The sequence below is a fragment of the Lutjanus erythropterus genome, chromosome 2 (genome assembly GCF_056507025.1).
Source record: "Lutjanus erythropterus isolate fLutEry1 chromosome 2, fLutEry1.hap2, whole genome shotgun sequence".
In the NCBI taxonomy this organism is placed as follows: domain Eukaryota; kingdom Metazoa; phylum Chordata; class Actinopteri; order Lutjaniformes; family Lutjanidae; genus Lutjanus; species Lutjanus erythropterus.
In genome coordinates, this window is record NC_139318.1 from 19,877,923 (window position 1) to 19,894,436 (window position 16,514).

Consider the following 16,514-nt stretch of genomic DNA (forward strand, 5'->3'; position numbering starts at 1 on the left):
GTGCACTTCCTAAAATGTTGAACTGTTTCTTTAATTTTAAAAATGGACAAAAGAAGTCCGTCTCTCACCAGCCTCCCAGAAGGTACATTACTATATCACTGATAATACAGAAATATATTTCACAGAAATATTTTGATAGAAGAGGAGCAGTGACCTGCTTTGTTTGACACACAGTGTTCACCCACTGCCTGCTCACTCTCTCTCTCTGCCTTACACACACATATGTACACACACACGCCTCACTACACATTATATTTGACAGTGTCGGAACAGTTTTTCTCACACAGAGAAACAGGCGTGTGTGTGTGTGTGTGTGTGTGTGTAAGTGTGTAAGTGTGCTTGTGCGTGGAGGCTTGCATGCCTGGGTCCCTGTGTGTGTTTAAAACCTAATTTGTCTATGGGCAAACCCATCTCTGAGGGCTGTATTAAAGGCATTTTGCACTGTAATGGGCTGACATGTTAATCTGAAACTCTATTCTCTGTAGCTAATGAACATATCCATCCTAGTCTCTATGTGTGTGCATGTGTGTGTGTGTGTGTGTGTGTGTGTGTGTGTGTGGTAAAATGGCGACATCGTCCCATTTTTCTGTTGCTGCTGAGGCAAACATAAACTTGAGCACTGACGCCAAGGTGATGTGGGCTTATGTATTTTTAACAATAAAGACATTGAAGAGCATTGAATTCTGAATCACTCACACAGTTTGTCTGTATGTGTTTGTGCTTGCATGTGTATGTTTATGTGTGTGTGTATGTGGAAGAGAGACATAGATCTGACAGTTCTGGGTCAGACCAGTCCCATGGAGTCAGGAGACCTACAGAAGACAACAAAATACAGAAACACACACACGTGGTGATGGTGAAGATGACAAATGTTTGTTAGGCAAACGGAGGGAGAAGAGTGCTTGGATTTGGGCGAAAAAGGCCGTCCTGCTGTGCCAACACTCATACATCAGTCTGCACCTTAGGAGCAGAGAGAACTGAACACACACACAGAAGAAAAACACACAAAGCCATATCGACACTGCTGACTGGAGGGCTGCACAGGAAAGGCGGCAAGAGCAAACGGGGTGCTGTGATATTTTATTGTAGTTGAGGGCATATACACAACACAGTATGGTCATGTTGAGCACAGCCGTGAATCAACCTAATTACCACTGACACATATAGGATGGTGGGGTCAGCAGCAGCATCGCCAACAATCAGGCTGGGGGAATAACGGATTACATGTAACAGAGTCATGTAGGATAAGATAAACGTAAGATACATCTATTCCATTACAATTACAGAAAAAAAATATGTAATTGGATTACAGTTAGTCAGCTAAACAGATCAACTGCTAATGTTAGCTACACAGGCCAACTGTAACACTAGTGACACAAACCAATCACTAATATTAGCCACACGGATTAATCACTAATGTTAGCTACACAGAAATCCAGGTAGCTATCTATCTATCCTACCACTGCTGCTACTGAAAAATATTTGGAGACACTGCTGACCGGGATTGTGTGTGTTAGAGTCCTGCATCGGGTTGGTGGCCATTACATTGTTGAAGGCCAAGTTGGACACTTTGGAGGATTTTGGTGCAACTGTGAGAATAATGTTGCCAGTGTTTTTTTTTACAATGGAAACATGTGGTCAGCTGCAGGACTACAGGTACGGAGCAGGTTGCGGGGCTTATATTCGTAGTTCCAGGTGGGTGTGGATTTGTCTAATAGTAAGTAATGGGTCGGTTCTGGTTCTCCGCTTACCAAGTTTGAGTGTGAAATGTTAATATCATACTCAACAAAGCACATTTAAATGTAAATAATTATTGTTATTAATGCTAAATGCAAATCATTAAATATGCATTCATAAACAAAGGAAGGAATAGCCGGGAAAACATTAACAGACCTTAAAATTAATACAAAACATTAAATTAGGTTAAATAGTTTCACCATATGTGGTACTGAGGTGATCCAAAATGGAAAGTAATCAATTTTCATTACTTTAAGATTGTGATACTTGGATTAGGTTACTGACTACATTTTTAACAGTTAATTGGTAACTGTATTGGAAAACATTTTTAATTAACCCTCCCAACCCTGCCAATGATGCTCTAATGTATTCATCACACTCGAACTTGAGACATTTGATACAGTATGTTATTTTTTCCACACTTCCCCCTCATCGTTATGCGATGCAATTTCCACTAATGCATCAGGGCCAGACTCTCCTCTTCCTTCAGCTGAGCAAAGAAAAACTGAGCAGAAATCAATTCCAACTGAAGATTTTCTCATTTCTCAGTATTGCTTCACTACTGTACTGTCCATTGCATCATCTCTCTGCTCTCTGTGGCTGGTGTGGAGATGACCACTGCTGTGTTTGCCATGAGCGCATGCACGAGTGTGTGTAGTGTTCTGAGACAGAGCAGGAGACAGCTTATGCATGTGCACGCCAGTCATAATGTCTGCATAATGTCCCTGAGGTCTATGACTGTATAACTAATACTTGTATTATTGCTAGAATAAAACATTACGCTGAACCAAGTAGGATTAGAAAACAAGCATGACAGCCTCTTCCCACTCTCTCCTCTCTGTCTCTGACACACACACACACACACACACACACACAAACACACACGCATATGCATGTGTGGAAGCCAGCAAGCAGCCCAGGGCCATGTACACTAGCAAGCGGCCATGTTTCTTTCACAAGAGGCTGCAGTGAGGCTGTCATCGTCAGCATGGTTCTCTCCCACACACTCAGGCACACACACACACACACACACACACCGTACTGTGACATCATGCCTCGCATTTAGACCAGAGGGTCAGAGGGTAACACAGCTTTATGCGCTGAGGCTTCATTGTCGTCATGCTTGGTGACTGCAGCAGCCCTTTTTCAGCTCTCTTTCTCTCAAATGCACACATTTATACACACACACATTAGCCATAGATTAAGGCAATATCCCAGTATGCCATACAGAGGTGCGGCTCTTTAAATCCAGATAATGATAGGTGGAGCTCTGCCTTCCTCTCTGCCCAGCAGGGCTCCCAACATCTGGCAGGCAGAGTCAACATTCCTCTAGTGAGTAAAAACCCTCCTATCCACCTTTCAACCTACTACATTACCTTTCTACCTCCTAGACATTTAGATCCTCCTTTTTGGCACACTGCCACTCATGAGCTTTTGAAGTGGTATGTGCTTGTACACCCCCATCATCTTCACAGTTATTCTCATGGTGATATCCCGCGACATGCAGGAGTGTTAGAGGGGTTCCCCAGCAGAGGTGTATGTGGTGCACAACTAGGAAATACAAGCTTCCATTAGACATACTGCTCTGGCCCCCCTCATTAGAAATTAAGGTCCAATTTATTTTTCATTGATTCATTTATAATTATATAACAACATTTAGTTTTACTTCCCTTTTAAAACAATATTAAATGTATATACAGTAGATACAGTAGATAGAGAAATAAAAGCAAAACAAACTATTTTATAGAGTGTTGTGCTAAGAATAAATTAAGCAGTCTAACAGCCTGAGGTAAGAAGCAGCTCTGTAGTCTGGGAACAATCATATTAAACTTTTTCAGGTCTAGAGTTTTAGATTTAGTTATCCAGAAAAAAAACAACATGTTAAAATCAGTCAGCATCAGTACCACCATGGTCACGTTAACCTGTTGGCTCTGGGGCAAAATAAAGTGCTTGTTTTTGGGATGTAAGAAAATAGTGATACACTTGAGTATTGTGAGATTCTGTTATATGCTACTGTGTTGATTCATGTTGATAATGTTTTTATCTCACATTTTATGTATGTGGTCATGTGTTTGTTATACTGTGAGCAGTGGTAAATTTGTTAGGTTTTAACAGGGGGAATGGACCTGGTTTGTTTTGTTCACCCACCATTAGCTAACCAACTCATGAAAAAACAGAATATATACATCCGAGACGAAACTGGCACAAGCAGGATTCAGATAAAAAGTTGCAATTACAAATCTGTCTGCTACATCAGCACCACTAGCCATGGATTTATCAATATCACAGCACAGGTAGGCTAATGATATTTCAGAGCTGGGGTCGTTGCCATAGATTCTACCCTGCACAAACATCATTCAGATAAAGCAGGTCAGGCAGACTAGACTAATATATTCAACAAAACTAGGAGATTGAGAAGGGGATGGCAGATTAACGTGAAGGATGCATTTTGGTCCTTTAACTAGCAATGGGGATGGCATTCCCCCATCTTTGCCACCTCAAATCACCTACTGACCATGACACCTTTCATAAAATTAGATTTGAAAAATAACAATTTATCATCCTGCTTATAGCACCACAATATGCTAAATAGTAATCCCTGTATCATCTCGCCAGATTCTTGTAAAGACACGCCCCTTTTTTGTGTTCTAGAACATTACCTTGCAGATTCATGTTGAAAAACGATTATGTTTCGGAATATGCAACATAAATTAATAAATTAATAATGAAATATTATGAAATGAAATAACCAAGATGTTAAAATTAGATTGTGACATACAGACCCTTTAAAGGATCAGTGATTACAATTTAGTGGCATCTAGTCATGAGGTTGTAGATTGCAACCAAATGAATACCCCTCACCTCCAAGTATGAAGAGGAACCTATGATGGCTGCAAAACTCAACCGTTCTGAGCTACTGTAGAAACACAGCAATGACATCAATGAATGATATAAATTCTAAGGTAATGAATACACAATCACTGTTATGTTCAGGTGATCACAAATTAAAGCATACTTGTTGCAGATTGCAACCAACTGAATACCACTTGCCTTACCCTCCACTTAACACTCATGTAGGAGAACCTATGGTGGCCATGAGATGTGAAAAATGGGATACGCCGTATCTTTTCCATTTTGGGAGAAGAAGAACAGAAGAATTCTTATTTTCAGGTGATTATACACAAATTAAAACATACTTATGGATATTATATTCCATATATGCCGTATTCTGCCAATAGACCCCATAAATCTGGACCTTTAAACAATATAATTAATGTCAGGTTTAACTCTTTCAATTTGTGTCCATGGTTCAAGCCACTGGCACTATTAACCAGAAAAAAACAAGGAATAGTGTCATTTGAATGGCTCCAAATCAAGACCACCATGGCCGCATTAACCTTCGAGTTGGCCCTGGGGGAAAATTAGGTGATCTGCTGTTATTACACACCCCCTGTTACACCCACTCTCTGTGCCATTCTCTGCAATCTTGTGATACAGGGACTGTTGAAGACAAGCAGGGTTCTCCGTAATGCTCTGATAATGTAGCCCGATGCATATTCCAATAAAATTTCCAGTCACATTTGCACAAACCAGATGATACACAGTCAGCTTGGAGGTTTTGGGGCTGTGGTAGTTCTGGGGCCCAGCAGGTGCCCTCACAGACCAGTTGGTAACACAGCCTCAGCATCAAAGGTTTCATCTCCTGCCACAGGTCTACAGTGAAGACAGCTGTCCAATCCAAAACCATATTCTAAGATCGGGACAGACGACGGATGCTGCTGTCTTGGACCAACCCTTACTATCCCACCCCACACCACACCACAGCCCGATCCCCACCTCCCCCACCCTCCAGAGGCCGACCGACTGCTCCTCACCTGAGGCAGCGCGGCGTTGATCTGCCGCTGGAGCACGTCCCTCTCGTGCAGCGCCCCCTGCAGCTTGGTCTGCGACTGAATGAGGGTCTCCTGAGTCTCCCTGAGGGACTCCAGCAGCTTGTCCCTCTCGTCCAGCATGTTGACCATCAACTGTTCGAAGTTGGCCTCCTGGTCCGAGCCGTTGGGGACGCCGCCGGTGCCTCTGGGAGGACCGGCCGAGTCTCCCTCACTGATGGTCGGCATCACCTCGCACATCATCTTCCCCCGCGCTGTGATCTATAAGGCAGTGTCGCTGTCGGGATTCAGAGGGGGGTTATGTGGGTTACAAGCCCGATAAACAGACTTACAATAACTGATAAGAGGGCCTATTAACGCCCCGTGGCAACGCACAGCCTATGCAAGCGGAGATACGCGCCTTCTTCCCTTTGCATTCAATTTCCCGTGCATCCCTCAGCTTTCTATCGCCTTACCTAATCAGAGTGACTGGATTGCTGAGATGATGGTTGACCTTTCATCCATATTAACCGGCGTTTTTTCACCCCGTGAGCAGCAGATCCGCCCTGCCCGGCGAGCCATGCACTCACATGTAGAAATCCCGGCGTGATATGATTGACAGCTCACAGATAGACGGGTGGATGTGGAGGGGTGGTGCCCGAGAGCACGACAGAGATCACAGCACATTGGCAGAAAAATAAAAAAAAATAAATAAAAAAAAAGCAGGGAAATATCCGTTTGATCTGCGTCCTTTAGTCTTGGGGACAGTGAGAGCGAGTCTTATCTGCATCCGCCTTCTCCGCTTCCATCTCTCCTCCACACACACTCACACTCTCTCTCTCTCTCTCTCTCTCACACACACACACACACACAGCCACCGAGCCGACGTTCATCGCTCACTCCTCCTCCCACACACACAGCCGCTCAGTCACACACACACACGGGAATCTGCAGTTGTCACTACCATGCTACACACACACACACAGCTCTGTGGAAAAAAGGGGGACCAACTCCCAGCGTTCAGCCTATAAGCGTTTTGCACCACATGCGCATGTGGTAGACTGGAATTAGCTGGACGGTCATTAATGTCGTTGCATAATCTCTCAACTCTACGCCGGTATCATGTTTCTACAGTTAGCGCACACTTGACCCTTGATTGGTAAAATGTAATTAACTTTTCACATCAGCACCACTAAGCTCGTTCATGATCTGACAGCTCCCGAGACGTGATGCGCGTTCTGGAGGCAGCAGCTTAACCAAACCGCCGTGGCAGGTTGTGCACAGCGTGCAGTGCTCCCTGCAGGATCTGACAGGAACCTTAACATTATAAATATTAAGATTAGAAACATTTGGAATAGTAGAAGGGGAAGACTTGGTTTTGTCTGTGCATTATTCTGAGTAACTAACTCTGAGAGAGTGGCCTTCCAGTGGAGAAGCCACAGTGCAGTGCCATATAAGCTGCTTTACATACTAGAAAATTATTTGGCTCCTACGTGCCTTTAATTGAATAAATAGTTCCCTGTGTGTTTTTAGTACAGAGTTGTAGTTGTTGTACAATAAAACAATAATCAAAACATAATCTAAACAACAACTTAGTACAGTTTCACCTTAAGGTTTTTTGTCGAGCTTGTGCCCCACCATCTCTCTCTCTCTCTCTCTCTCTCTCTCTCTCTCTCTCTCTCTCTCTCTCTCTCTCTCTCTCTCTCTCTCTCTCTCTCTCTCTCTCTCTCTCTTTCCTCAGCCCCTCAGACAGCCTGAGTCTGCTTCTAGGCCTTGCAGAGAATAGGCCCTTGTAAGTGGCTCAAGCCTTAATCTGTTGCTATCATGGTTTTCTTTTTCTTTTCTTTTAATTTTTTGTAAAACAGTAGCATATCTATCACATTTATATGCTTACTCAAAATAAACTATAAAAGCAATTTGAAAACCTCTTCAAGTAAATGAGTAATTTCTTACTTTGTTTGGTGTTTTTGTCATGTACACATATGTAATGATGATTGACAAGTAATAAGCATGTTGATGTTGTCCAGTGTTAAGCCTAAGTAACTAATTTGACTGGGAAATTCAACATATTATTGATGAAACATATATATACTGTTCACATAAAGATGTGTGTGTGTGTGTGTGTGTGTGTGAGAGAGAGAGAGAGAGAGAGAGAGAGAGAGAGAGAGAGAGAGAGAGAGACTTTGTGGCATGTGTTACAGTGTTCAGAGTTTTGTTTGCCATGATCATCACACAATATACAGTACTGACACTTAACTGTTCATTGGTGGTGGTATGTATATTTACTGAAGTAGTAAACTTAAGGACAGTTTCAAGATACTTGCACTTGAGTACTAAATACTTGAGTATTTTAATTTTACACCATGTTATACTCCATTACATTCCAGAGGCAAATATTGCACATAGCTTTAATTACCAATTACTCTTCAGATTACCCTTTGTCATACCCTTCCTATCCAATGAAAAACATTTATCTGGTGATTTTGAATTTGAATGTTTGTGATAAACTGACAGCTGCAGTGTTCCTCTATGGCTAAGAAAACTCTCATACTTCTTTAGCAAAATAAAATCCTTTTGGATTAGCTGGAAAATGCATTGTCACAAGCTACCTTAATTAAATACCTTAATATTTAATTATTTTTTTTTAAATCCTATATCTTCCTTCATTATCAGATTGTGTTTCAGCACTCTTTGTCAAATAACTGTTGGTGAAAGGAGCAAAGCCATTTCTAGAACTACTTGGCATGATCAAAAAGATGGAGAAGTCAGGGGGGCTCACACATTGGGATGAGCGTTATAGTTCAAGTAATAACTTTGATTGTTGTTGGAACTAGTTCTGTAAATTGAAGTTCAGTGAAATTGTGATGGAATGAGAAAATTATTCATTTACATGGGAAAGTGATGACTAAGGACCTACTTATGCCTGACAACGCTATGTTCAGATTTGTATTTAAATGATACTGTGCTGATGAAGTTCTGCAGGGGTCTGGCTGCTACAAATGTGGGAGTGGATGTCATTAAGATAAAGGGTGTGAGAAATTGATGGAAGAATAATTTCATACATTAAAATCAATTTATAAAGGAAGTAAAATTGATTTAAATTGTCATAGAAATATTATGGAAATTATTAACTTAAGGCAAATTAAATTAAACCAGATATTGTTGGAGCATGACCATATTCTGTATTATATTTTCACCATCCAATATTATTTACTAATTGTGAAATAGGTCTAAACCCTTACAAATGCTAAATATCACGAAAGACATTCATTTTATCAGTATGTACCAATTTTGATTCGAGTTTAAAAACATTCCATCACATTGAATTATATTTCACCACCAAGATAAGATACATAAAGTTATTTGTCGCCACCTAGTGGCAGAATTTGACCTTCGCTTGATGTTTTCTGTATTTTGCTGTAATCAGTGGTGGAACAAGTACTCAAATCTTCTTATAAAGTAAAATTAGTAATACCACAGTGTAGAAATACTACACTAGGAGTTCCACATTTAAAAGTATTAGCATCAAAATATACTTAATGTACACATGTACTCATTATGCACAGTGGTCCCTTTCAGAATAATGCATATTCTATTGTTATTATTGATACATTATGTATCTTTAATGTTGCGGCTGCCAAAGGAGGGGCTTTAATTTTACTATATACTTTCAGGTAGCTTGTGAATTTCACCAAGGAATCAATAAAGTCCTGTTTTAAAGGTCCAGTATGTATGATTTGGGGAGATTTATTGGCAGAATATAGCACAAAATGGAATATAACATTAATAAGTATGTTTTCGTTAGAGTATAATCTCCTGAAAATAAGGATCATTTTGTTTTTGTTGCTGTAGAACGAGCTGTTTGTATCTACAGAGGGTATGGGTCCTCTTCAATGGAGAGTGAGGTAAGGTGTTTGCAATCTAAAAACTTATCGTGAGATACCACTGAATCCAACACACTGGTCCTTTACTAATGATAATAGTCATCATTTATTTGATTATTATGATTTGCAACCTGAATCTGCAAAGTAACTAGTAACTAAAGGTATCATATGAATGTGGTGGAATAAGAAGTATTTGCCTCTGTAAAGTAGTGGAGCAAAGTAGCAGAAAATGGAAATACACGTCAAGTAAAGTACAAGTATTTAAGTGCAGTAAATGCAGTATTTGATCAAATGTGGTTAGTTAGTTCCTCCACTGACTATAATAAGTACTTTTGCTTTGAATAAAACTAACAGTGTTTCACTCTGAGCTCACTATTTAGAACTCTACAACAGTACTGTCAAAAATAAAACAGAAAAATCAGACCAAAGCAATTTTATTCAAATTCTGATAAACAGTTACATTTGAATTTGTGAAACATTTTGAGTGTCCTGACAGCTGGCATGTTTTTGAACACTGACAAAAATAGCACAAACTTTACACATTAGAAAAGGGGCTAAAAATCCATTTAAATGCACTTCAAAATGGCTGCCATGGATTTCTGATGTTGCAAATGAATAATTACTAAGTAGCGTTTGGAAAATTTGGTTTTAGTTGACAAAGGATCAGAAATAAGCTTACAACATGAAAAGGTTTTCAAGGTTTATGGTCTAATGATAATATTAACTGTTCAGATTGCAATTATATTTTTTTCATTTAATTGCAAAGGGTTATATTTGGCAGTTAGATAAAACTCAATATTCTATGTTTGAAGAAAGGTAAGTTATAGGGCATCACTGCAAACAGTACAGGACTTGATGAAACCACAAACAAGAAGAACCTGATGTCTCCTGACATCAATGACCCATCTCTACAGTGCAAGAAGACGAGACAATCACTGTGCAGATGACTTAATTGTCAGAAAGTAATTTCTCATGGCCAGCCATGAAAGTGTCACCTCTGCTTTTTTGGTCTTCTTTGAACTGCAGCAATAATTTTGCTTTAGTTTCATAGGAACATGCCTCAGGAGATGTTGGTTTCTGCAGTGTAGTTTTCAAGGTCTTGACAACAATGTTGTGAACAGTCATTCTGAGATGGTGCAGAGGCCTGCAGCACTTTTACGAAATACTTACATAGGTCACTGAACACAGCAGTGTGGATCTTTTTAGCATTATGACTCTTGGGTCTGATAACATTGTCAGTGATAACCATTCCTGCCAATGCCCTCCTTCCCTGACTGATGGTTATTGTCTACATCTACCTGGCTCAATGGTGTCTGGGCAGCTCTAATGATGTGCATTAGTAACCCTATGACAGGCAGCGTGACAAAGCACCTTCAGTCTCTTTCTGACATTGCTTTTAAGCAAGAAGTGGACAGACAGATAAAACAAATGGTAGGAACCATTTCATGGCTCTTATATCAAATTAATAAAGCTCTAATAATGAAAGTATTATGTAATACACAATATTTACACTGAACTGAAACATAAATTACTTTGTAATAGGCCTTGGCTTTTATGAAGCATTATGGAAACTGCATATATTATATATGAAATGGTTTACATATAGCTCTACACCTTGCCTTAACTTAGTATACAAGGATTTGTGAATATACATAAAGCCCCCTCCACACACCACACCGCCAACCCCAACCCTTACTCCTAAGTAGCTGCCCCTGACCAGCCAATCACAATAACTAGCTACATGCAGCTTTCCTGTGGTCCTGGGCGTTGCTGCTAATAGTATGTATCGCGCCACCCACTTGATTAACAGGATTGATTCCTTAGATTTATGATGTCATATTCCCAGCCTCTGACTAAATTTGTTTGTTTGTTTTTTGAGACCGTGATTGGTCACAGAAGTTTTGAAGCAATAAATGCTCAGACATTGGTGTTTACTGCTTATTTAGCTCCCGATGTCTTGTAACACAAGACAAACACCACATAGACATATTAAGAAGGTTAAAAATGTGATTTTCACCGGAGGGGGTCTTTAATACTGTATAAATAAGTCTGGGACTCTGAGGTGCAATATTGGTGCACCACATTTGGACCAGCTGTGCTGTCTGTAAAGGGAAGTAAATATTGGAAAGGCTCACCACTTGCAATAAGGGAGAGCAGCTATATATCCTGTTGTTAAGACCTACCTCAAACTATGGCTTAGTAAAGCAATTCAGAACTGTGGTCACTTGAATGTGACATGTTGCACGATGTATTTTGTCCTTTAAAAAAAAAAACAAAAAAAAAACTGTATTGAATATTTGTGGGTCTGCTTATATATTGTCACTTGTAATATCTCAGTGTCTATGTTAACTGCCTGGTGACATTGGATGTAAATCAGCGTTCTTACGAAATTCCAGCAGTGTAGTTTTTAATGTTCTTAAAATAAAGTTCAATGGCTGGTAAAATTAATGGAACACGCCCACTTTTCCTACACATTTGGTCATGTGAAGTCATTGTAATTCCCGCGCTCTCCGGCAGGTGGCGGTAGTGTAGCACAGGAAAATCTCTGACAACGATCCTCTCGCGTGACTTGCAGCGTTACGTCATTCCATGATGGCTGAAGATCCTGGCGGAACCTTTTCCAATTTCTCTTTCATTTTTCTTTCTTTCTCTCTACCTCAGCTTGCCATAGAGACATGGCAGGACTCACAGGCCCGTTAAGTGTCCACAGATCATTGGTGTCGACATGCCCAAGAAAGGGAACCGAAAACGGCTGAAATTTAGGGCCGGGGATGTTTGCTCTGAATCAGGTAACGTTAGGTTACGTTTACATTAGCCAGCTAGCTTAGCTAGCACGCCCACTATTAGCACTCCGTTGTAGCCTCAAATTAAAATAATTCCCCCGCCTTAATTTACAACTTTGAACACAAATTAAGTAACAGAGGGGTTATGTTACGTTAAGTGCTATAGGTGGTGGTCACAGCAGGCGTTAATGATATATATGTGTTTTCCTAGTGACTGTTGCTGATTATGCTGATGCCGACCCAGCCGTTGTGAAGTCAGGGAGGGTAAAAAAGGCTGTTGCAAATGCAGTTGAAAAAGAAGGTACGTGGAGAGAATTTATAGTTAGACATTTATTGATGAGTTGATTACTCGTCTTTGTGCCATTTTAATATTTGACATTATGTTTCAGTAAAATTACTCTGCGGCCTGGAAGCATCTCAGGGAGCTGTAGAGGAGGTCCTTTCGTCTGCAGCCAGTGTCAAAGCAGACGCTTTAGACAGCAGCGATGATCTAGACCCTGAGGAAGATGGAGAAAATGAAACTAAGGTGGCCCACAAGAAGAAAAACAAGAGGAGAAAGGGTATAATTTGTTATTCATTCATCATATTCTCACAGAAGAATGAGTTGAACATGGGGGACTCAATATTTTGGCTGCACAACCACTTGACCAGGGTGTTTACTGTGATGTTTGAATTTCTTTTGCAGAAAGCAGCGAGAGCAGTGATGGGAAGGAGTATCCTATGGATATCTGGGAAGTGCTTGCCTCTTACATTCGGCCAGAGGATGTGTGCCGATTTGCTCTAATCTGTAGGAATGCCTGGACTGTCACTTGCACTGCAGCTTTTTGGACTAGGCTCTACAGAAGGTGAGGAGATTTATTGATCAACTGTATGCAGTCGGTTATGAAAATAATGCAATAGAAAAGTTGTTTCTTTTTATTACCAATATTTGTGCACAAAAATGTTATTTTGAAGTCGGCTCTTAAAGTCCATTTTTACAATTTTGAGATTTTGGTTGATTGATGTATTCTTTCTAAGACTGATTTGCTGATTCACTCAAGAGCCAGATGTAGTGGAAGCGCTTAAGCTGAAGGCACTGCAGTTTGGAATAAATCCTGGCTCTCTGTGCCATCCATGCTGTCATTTTACTTAGTGATTGGAGCAGGGCTCTCAACAAGGATATGGAGTAGTCAGCAAAGAAAGTAATGAAGTAAACACTGACATTTTGTCTAATCACCATGGTTTCTTTCCTTTCCACCCTGTCTGTCATTCAAAGACACTACAAGATTGATGTCGACCTGCCGTTTCGTCTCCAGCCTGACTCTATTGACAGGATGCGCTGTTTGCGGGCCCGTGTGATTCGCTCCCTTTTCCATTTGTATGAGCCATTCGACTTGCGTGTCTCGAAAATTCCTGCCCTGCCAGAATCCACGCCCACAACTTTGCTCAACTCCAAGGTAAATTAACTCATGTGTCTTCAGTCACCTAACCATACGGATATGGAGATTAAGTTTTGTTTCTATGTAATTAAATTGATGATCTGTTTGTATTGCAAATGACTGGCTTCTAACTAAGAGTTTTTTGTGTGCATGTGCTTATGGCTAAATTGGCTACCTGAGACTGTTGATAACCAGCTTTGTGATATCCTGCCTGTCCATGACTGCCAGTGTTGGGCTGAATGGAGCCAAGTGACTTGAAGAGAGCCATTTTAACTCTCTTCATAATAGAGGCCTTGCATAGTGTTCAATTGGACTGAAAACTTGAACTTGACCCTCCATGGCACAGAGTTTGACATGTCTGGGTTATACATTTCTCATTTTTGCTTTTTTATTTTCAAAACAAGAAAGAACCCAGGAATAATCACATGTATGAATGTACATAAAACTTAAACTAGCCTTTCACAGACAGGAAATGTTGACTTTATGTGTTTTGTATTTCTTGTTGCAGTGTTTACTGTTCTGGGTGAGAAAGGTGACAGGGACTCGGCCAGAGGCATTGTGGGAGTTCAATTTCAAGTTTATAAAGCAGGTAAAAAAGGTTGCTTAAAACCAGCTCTCTTTCCTAATACATTATCCTTTAAGCCTGTTGTCGTTGTTGCTGTCATATTTGTCTTTGTGTATTTCTGTGATCATCTAAATCCCAGCAGGGACACAATAAAAATGGTTGTGCCAAGTCCTTGCATTTGCCCAGACAGTATGAAGATGTCCACATGAACCCAGACTCTGACTGCTACATGCTTCAGGTCACCACCCTCAACTTCATCTTCATCCCTGTAGTCATGGGCATGACGCTGACACTGGTTAGTAAATATTGTTTTTTGGTGGATCCTTGCTATTACCTCATATGGTAGAGAGCACAGACTGTCTTTATTTAACTGTTCACAGCTCATCTGTGTTGGTAGTTATAAGTAATTAAAAAGGGCATTTTGTACAGTTTAGGGGATTCATGTTGACCATTAACAATTGTAGATGTTAAAATATTGTGTTGTAATTAAATGTCTAACCGTGTAGTGATAAAATGATAAACAGCTATAGCTCTGACAAGCAACAAGTGTGATTTTATTTAATGCTAGTCTCCAACTCCGTTTTCAGTCTGTAGGAACACCACAGTTTATTGATGCTAAAGATTAGGTAGAGCTCCACATGCTCGTAACAAAAGACCTTCAATAGAGCTGTTATATTTTGATAAAAGGAGCTCTTATCTGTTAGCTGTTCACAAATAGACTTGGAAATAAAAGGAAACATTGGTATGATAAGAGATAGTTAAAGTCAGTACAGTAGATAAGAATTTGTCGGTCTTGATTATAGTAATCTGAAAATGAACAAGTGTATCATTTGAAAGGCGTAATAAGCAGTATTTCCCTAAAAAACAAACAAAAAAATATATATAGACTCATCTAAACATCAACACAATCCCTTTCAATCATCACTTAAGGCCACTAGAAGAGTGTGGTGCTGTCCGTATCTGCAGAGACCCTTCTCTCTGCCTGTATTTTCTTAATTTCTCATAATTTTCAATTCAATTTAAAATCAACAATAAACTATGTTTTTGTGTGTTTACCAATAGTTTGGACAAATCCTATTGATTCAACCTGTAACTCCTCACCTAATCCAAACTGGTGTGTCCCTGTCTTTCTCATAGTTTACAATCAACGTTAGCACAGACATGCGCCACCACCGTGTTCGTCTGCTGTTCCAGGACTCGCCACTCCAGCGGGGGAAGAAGAGGGGGGATCAGAGCGGGACCCAGGTGGTGTTGGATCCCGTACAGAGTGTGAGACTCATGGACTGGTGGCATCCACAGTACCCCTCCTCTCCCTACACATAGAAGTCCTGACCCCTTCTTACTACAGCAGAACCCTGCTGTTACTTCATCCCACTTACCAAACAGAAATATGATATTGGATGATTCTGCAGAACCCTATATTATGTTCAGTGACAAAGTATTTGCACATTTTGATCATCAGTGTTAGGTGTTAAAGATGCCAACACTAACTCACCTGAGATGGGACGCACACTCCACTCTCCAATGTCAAAATCAAATCTGTCGCATGCCCATCCACCACCCCAACCTCCACTGTGAACATCATAGTTCTTCCTGCATTTGCAGTGGATTTCAATCATGTACTGCAGAATGGTCCAGTATGAACATTATTCCTAAGAAGAATGCATTTGTTATCTATGTATACAAATCTGCCAAGTCCCTCTACTGTTTCAACACTCATCAGCTTTAGCGGGTTGTTAGCCTTTCTGAAAACATGGAAAAGCAGGGTTCGGCAGTTTATACAAGAAATAAATGTCACAACTACAAGATCATCATCTGAAATCAGTAACTGTTTATATGTGGAAAAACTACCATCAGTTTTTCTTTTTTTTTAAAGTAGTTCCTCACTTTGAATGGCATAGTAATGAAAAGTCAAACTGAAACTGAGTTTGAGATGGCATACTCAAGAATTTTAGAAATTGTTGTGGGAGAAATCTAACTTCCAGATGTTTTGCATAGTGATCTCAGACAATGTTTCACATAATAGAGTGTTTTCGTAGTGCGTCATCACTCCGGAGGTCAGCCATGTTGGAGATACTGAACGTACCAAACAGTTAATAATCAGGAACAGTTTTCTGTGTTCTGGATTATTTGCTGCCTGGAAATGGGATTGCATTTACAGTGTTCAAGAAAACTGTCCAACTCATGCCCAGTTCATGAGTTGTGTACACGACTTCCAACCTTGTGCCTCTCTTACCATTCACACACCATCAAACCCT

At 40.3% G+C, this 16,514-nt stretch overlaps 2 protein-coding genes across 7 annotated transcripts in view; one reads left to right on the forward strand and one right to left on the reverse strand.

Moving 5' to 3' along the window:
* The window catches only part of ppfia4 (PTPRF interacting protein alpha 4), an 86,570-nt gene extending 80,111 nt beyond the window's left edge, over window positions 1-6,459 (reverse strand). For all 5 annotated transcript variants that reach the window (XM_084731202.1, XM_084731186.1, XM_084731194.1 and 2 more), the window contains exons 1-2: window positions 6,083-6,459; window positions 5,613-5,904 (exon numbers count right to left, since the gene is read on the reverse strand). In XM_084731202.1, coding sequence (XP_084587328.1) covers window positions 5,613-5,870 — 258 coding nt within the window. In that variant the 5' untranslated portion in view covers window positions 5,871-5,904; window positions 6,083-6,459. The remainder of the gene's footprint in view (window positions 1-5,612; window positions 5,905-6,082) is intronic.
* Window positions 6,460-12,072: 5,613 nt separating this feature from the next.
* Window positions 12,073-16,070, forward strand: tmem183a (transmembrane protein 183A). Of its 2 annotated transcripts, none has more exons than XM_084731213.1 (8): window positions 12,073-12,279; window positions 12,485-12,574; window positions 12,663-12,833; window positions 12,959-13,118; window positions 13,529-13,709; window positions 14,200-14,280; window positions 14,396-14,551; window positions 15,394-16,070. In XM_084731213.1, exons 1-8 carry the CDS (start codon window positions 12,216-12,218, stop codon window positions 15,577-15,579), a joined length of 1,089 nt encoding a protein of 362 aa, XP_084587339.1. In that variant the 5' UTR covers window positions 12,073-12,215; the 3' UTR covers window positions 15,580-16,070. The 2 variants fall into 2 exon arrangements, with proteins under 2 accessions (XP_084587339.1, XP_084587348.1); XM_084731222.1 differs by having other exon boundaries at window positions 14,399-14,551.
* Window positions 16,071-16,514: the final 444 nt, after the last annotated feature.

Bases quoted from the DNA above. Each gene is read 5' to 3' on its own strand.
- tmem183a (XM_084731213.1), top strand. From the start codon at position 12,216: ATGCCCAAGAAAGGGAACCGAAAACGGCTGAAATTTAGGGCCGGGGAT. The intron at 12,280-12,484 runs GTAACGTTAGGT...GTGTTTTCCTAG, and splicing joins GGATGTTTGCTCTGAATCAG to TGACTGTTGCTGATTATGCT. The intron at 12,575-12,662 runs GTACGTGGAGAG...ATTATGTTTCAG, and splicing joins AAATGCAGTTGAAAAAGAAG to TAAAATTACTCTGCGGCCTG.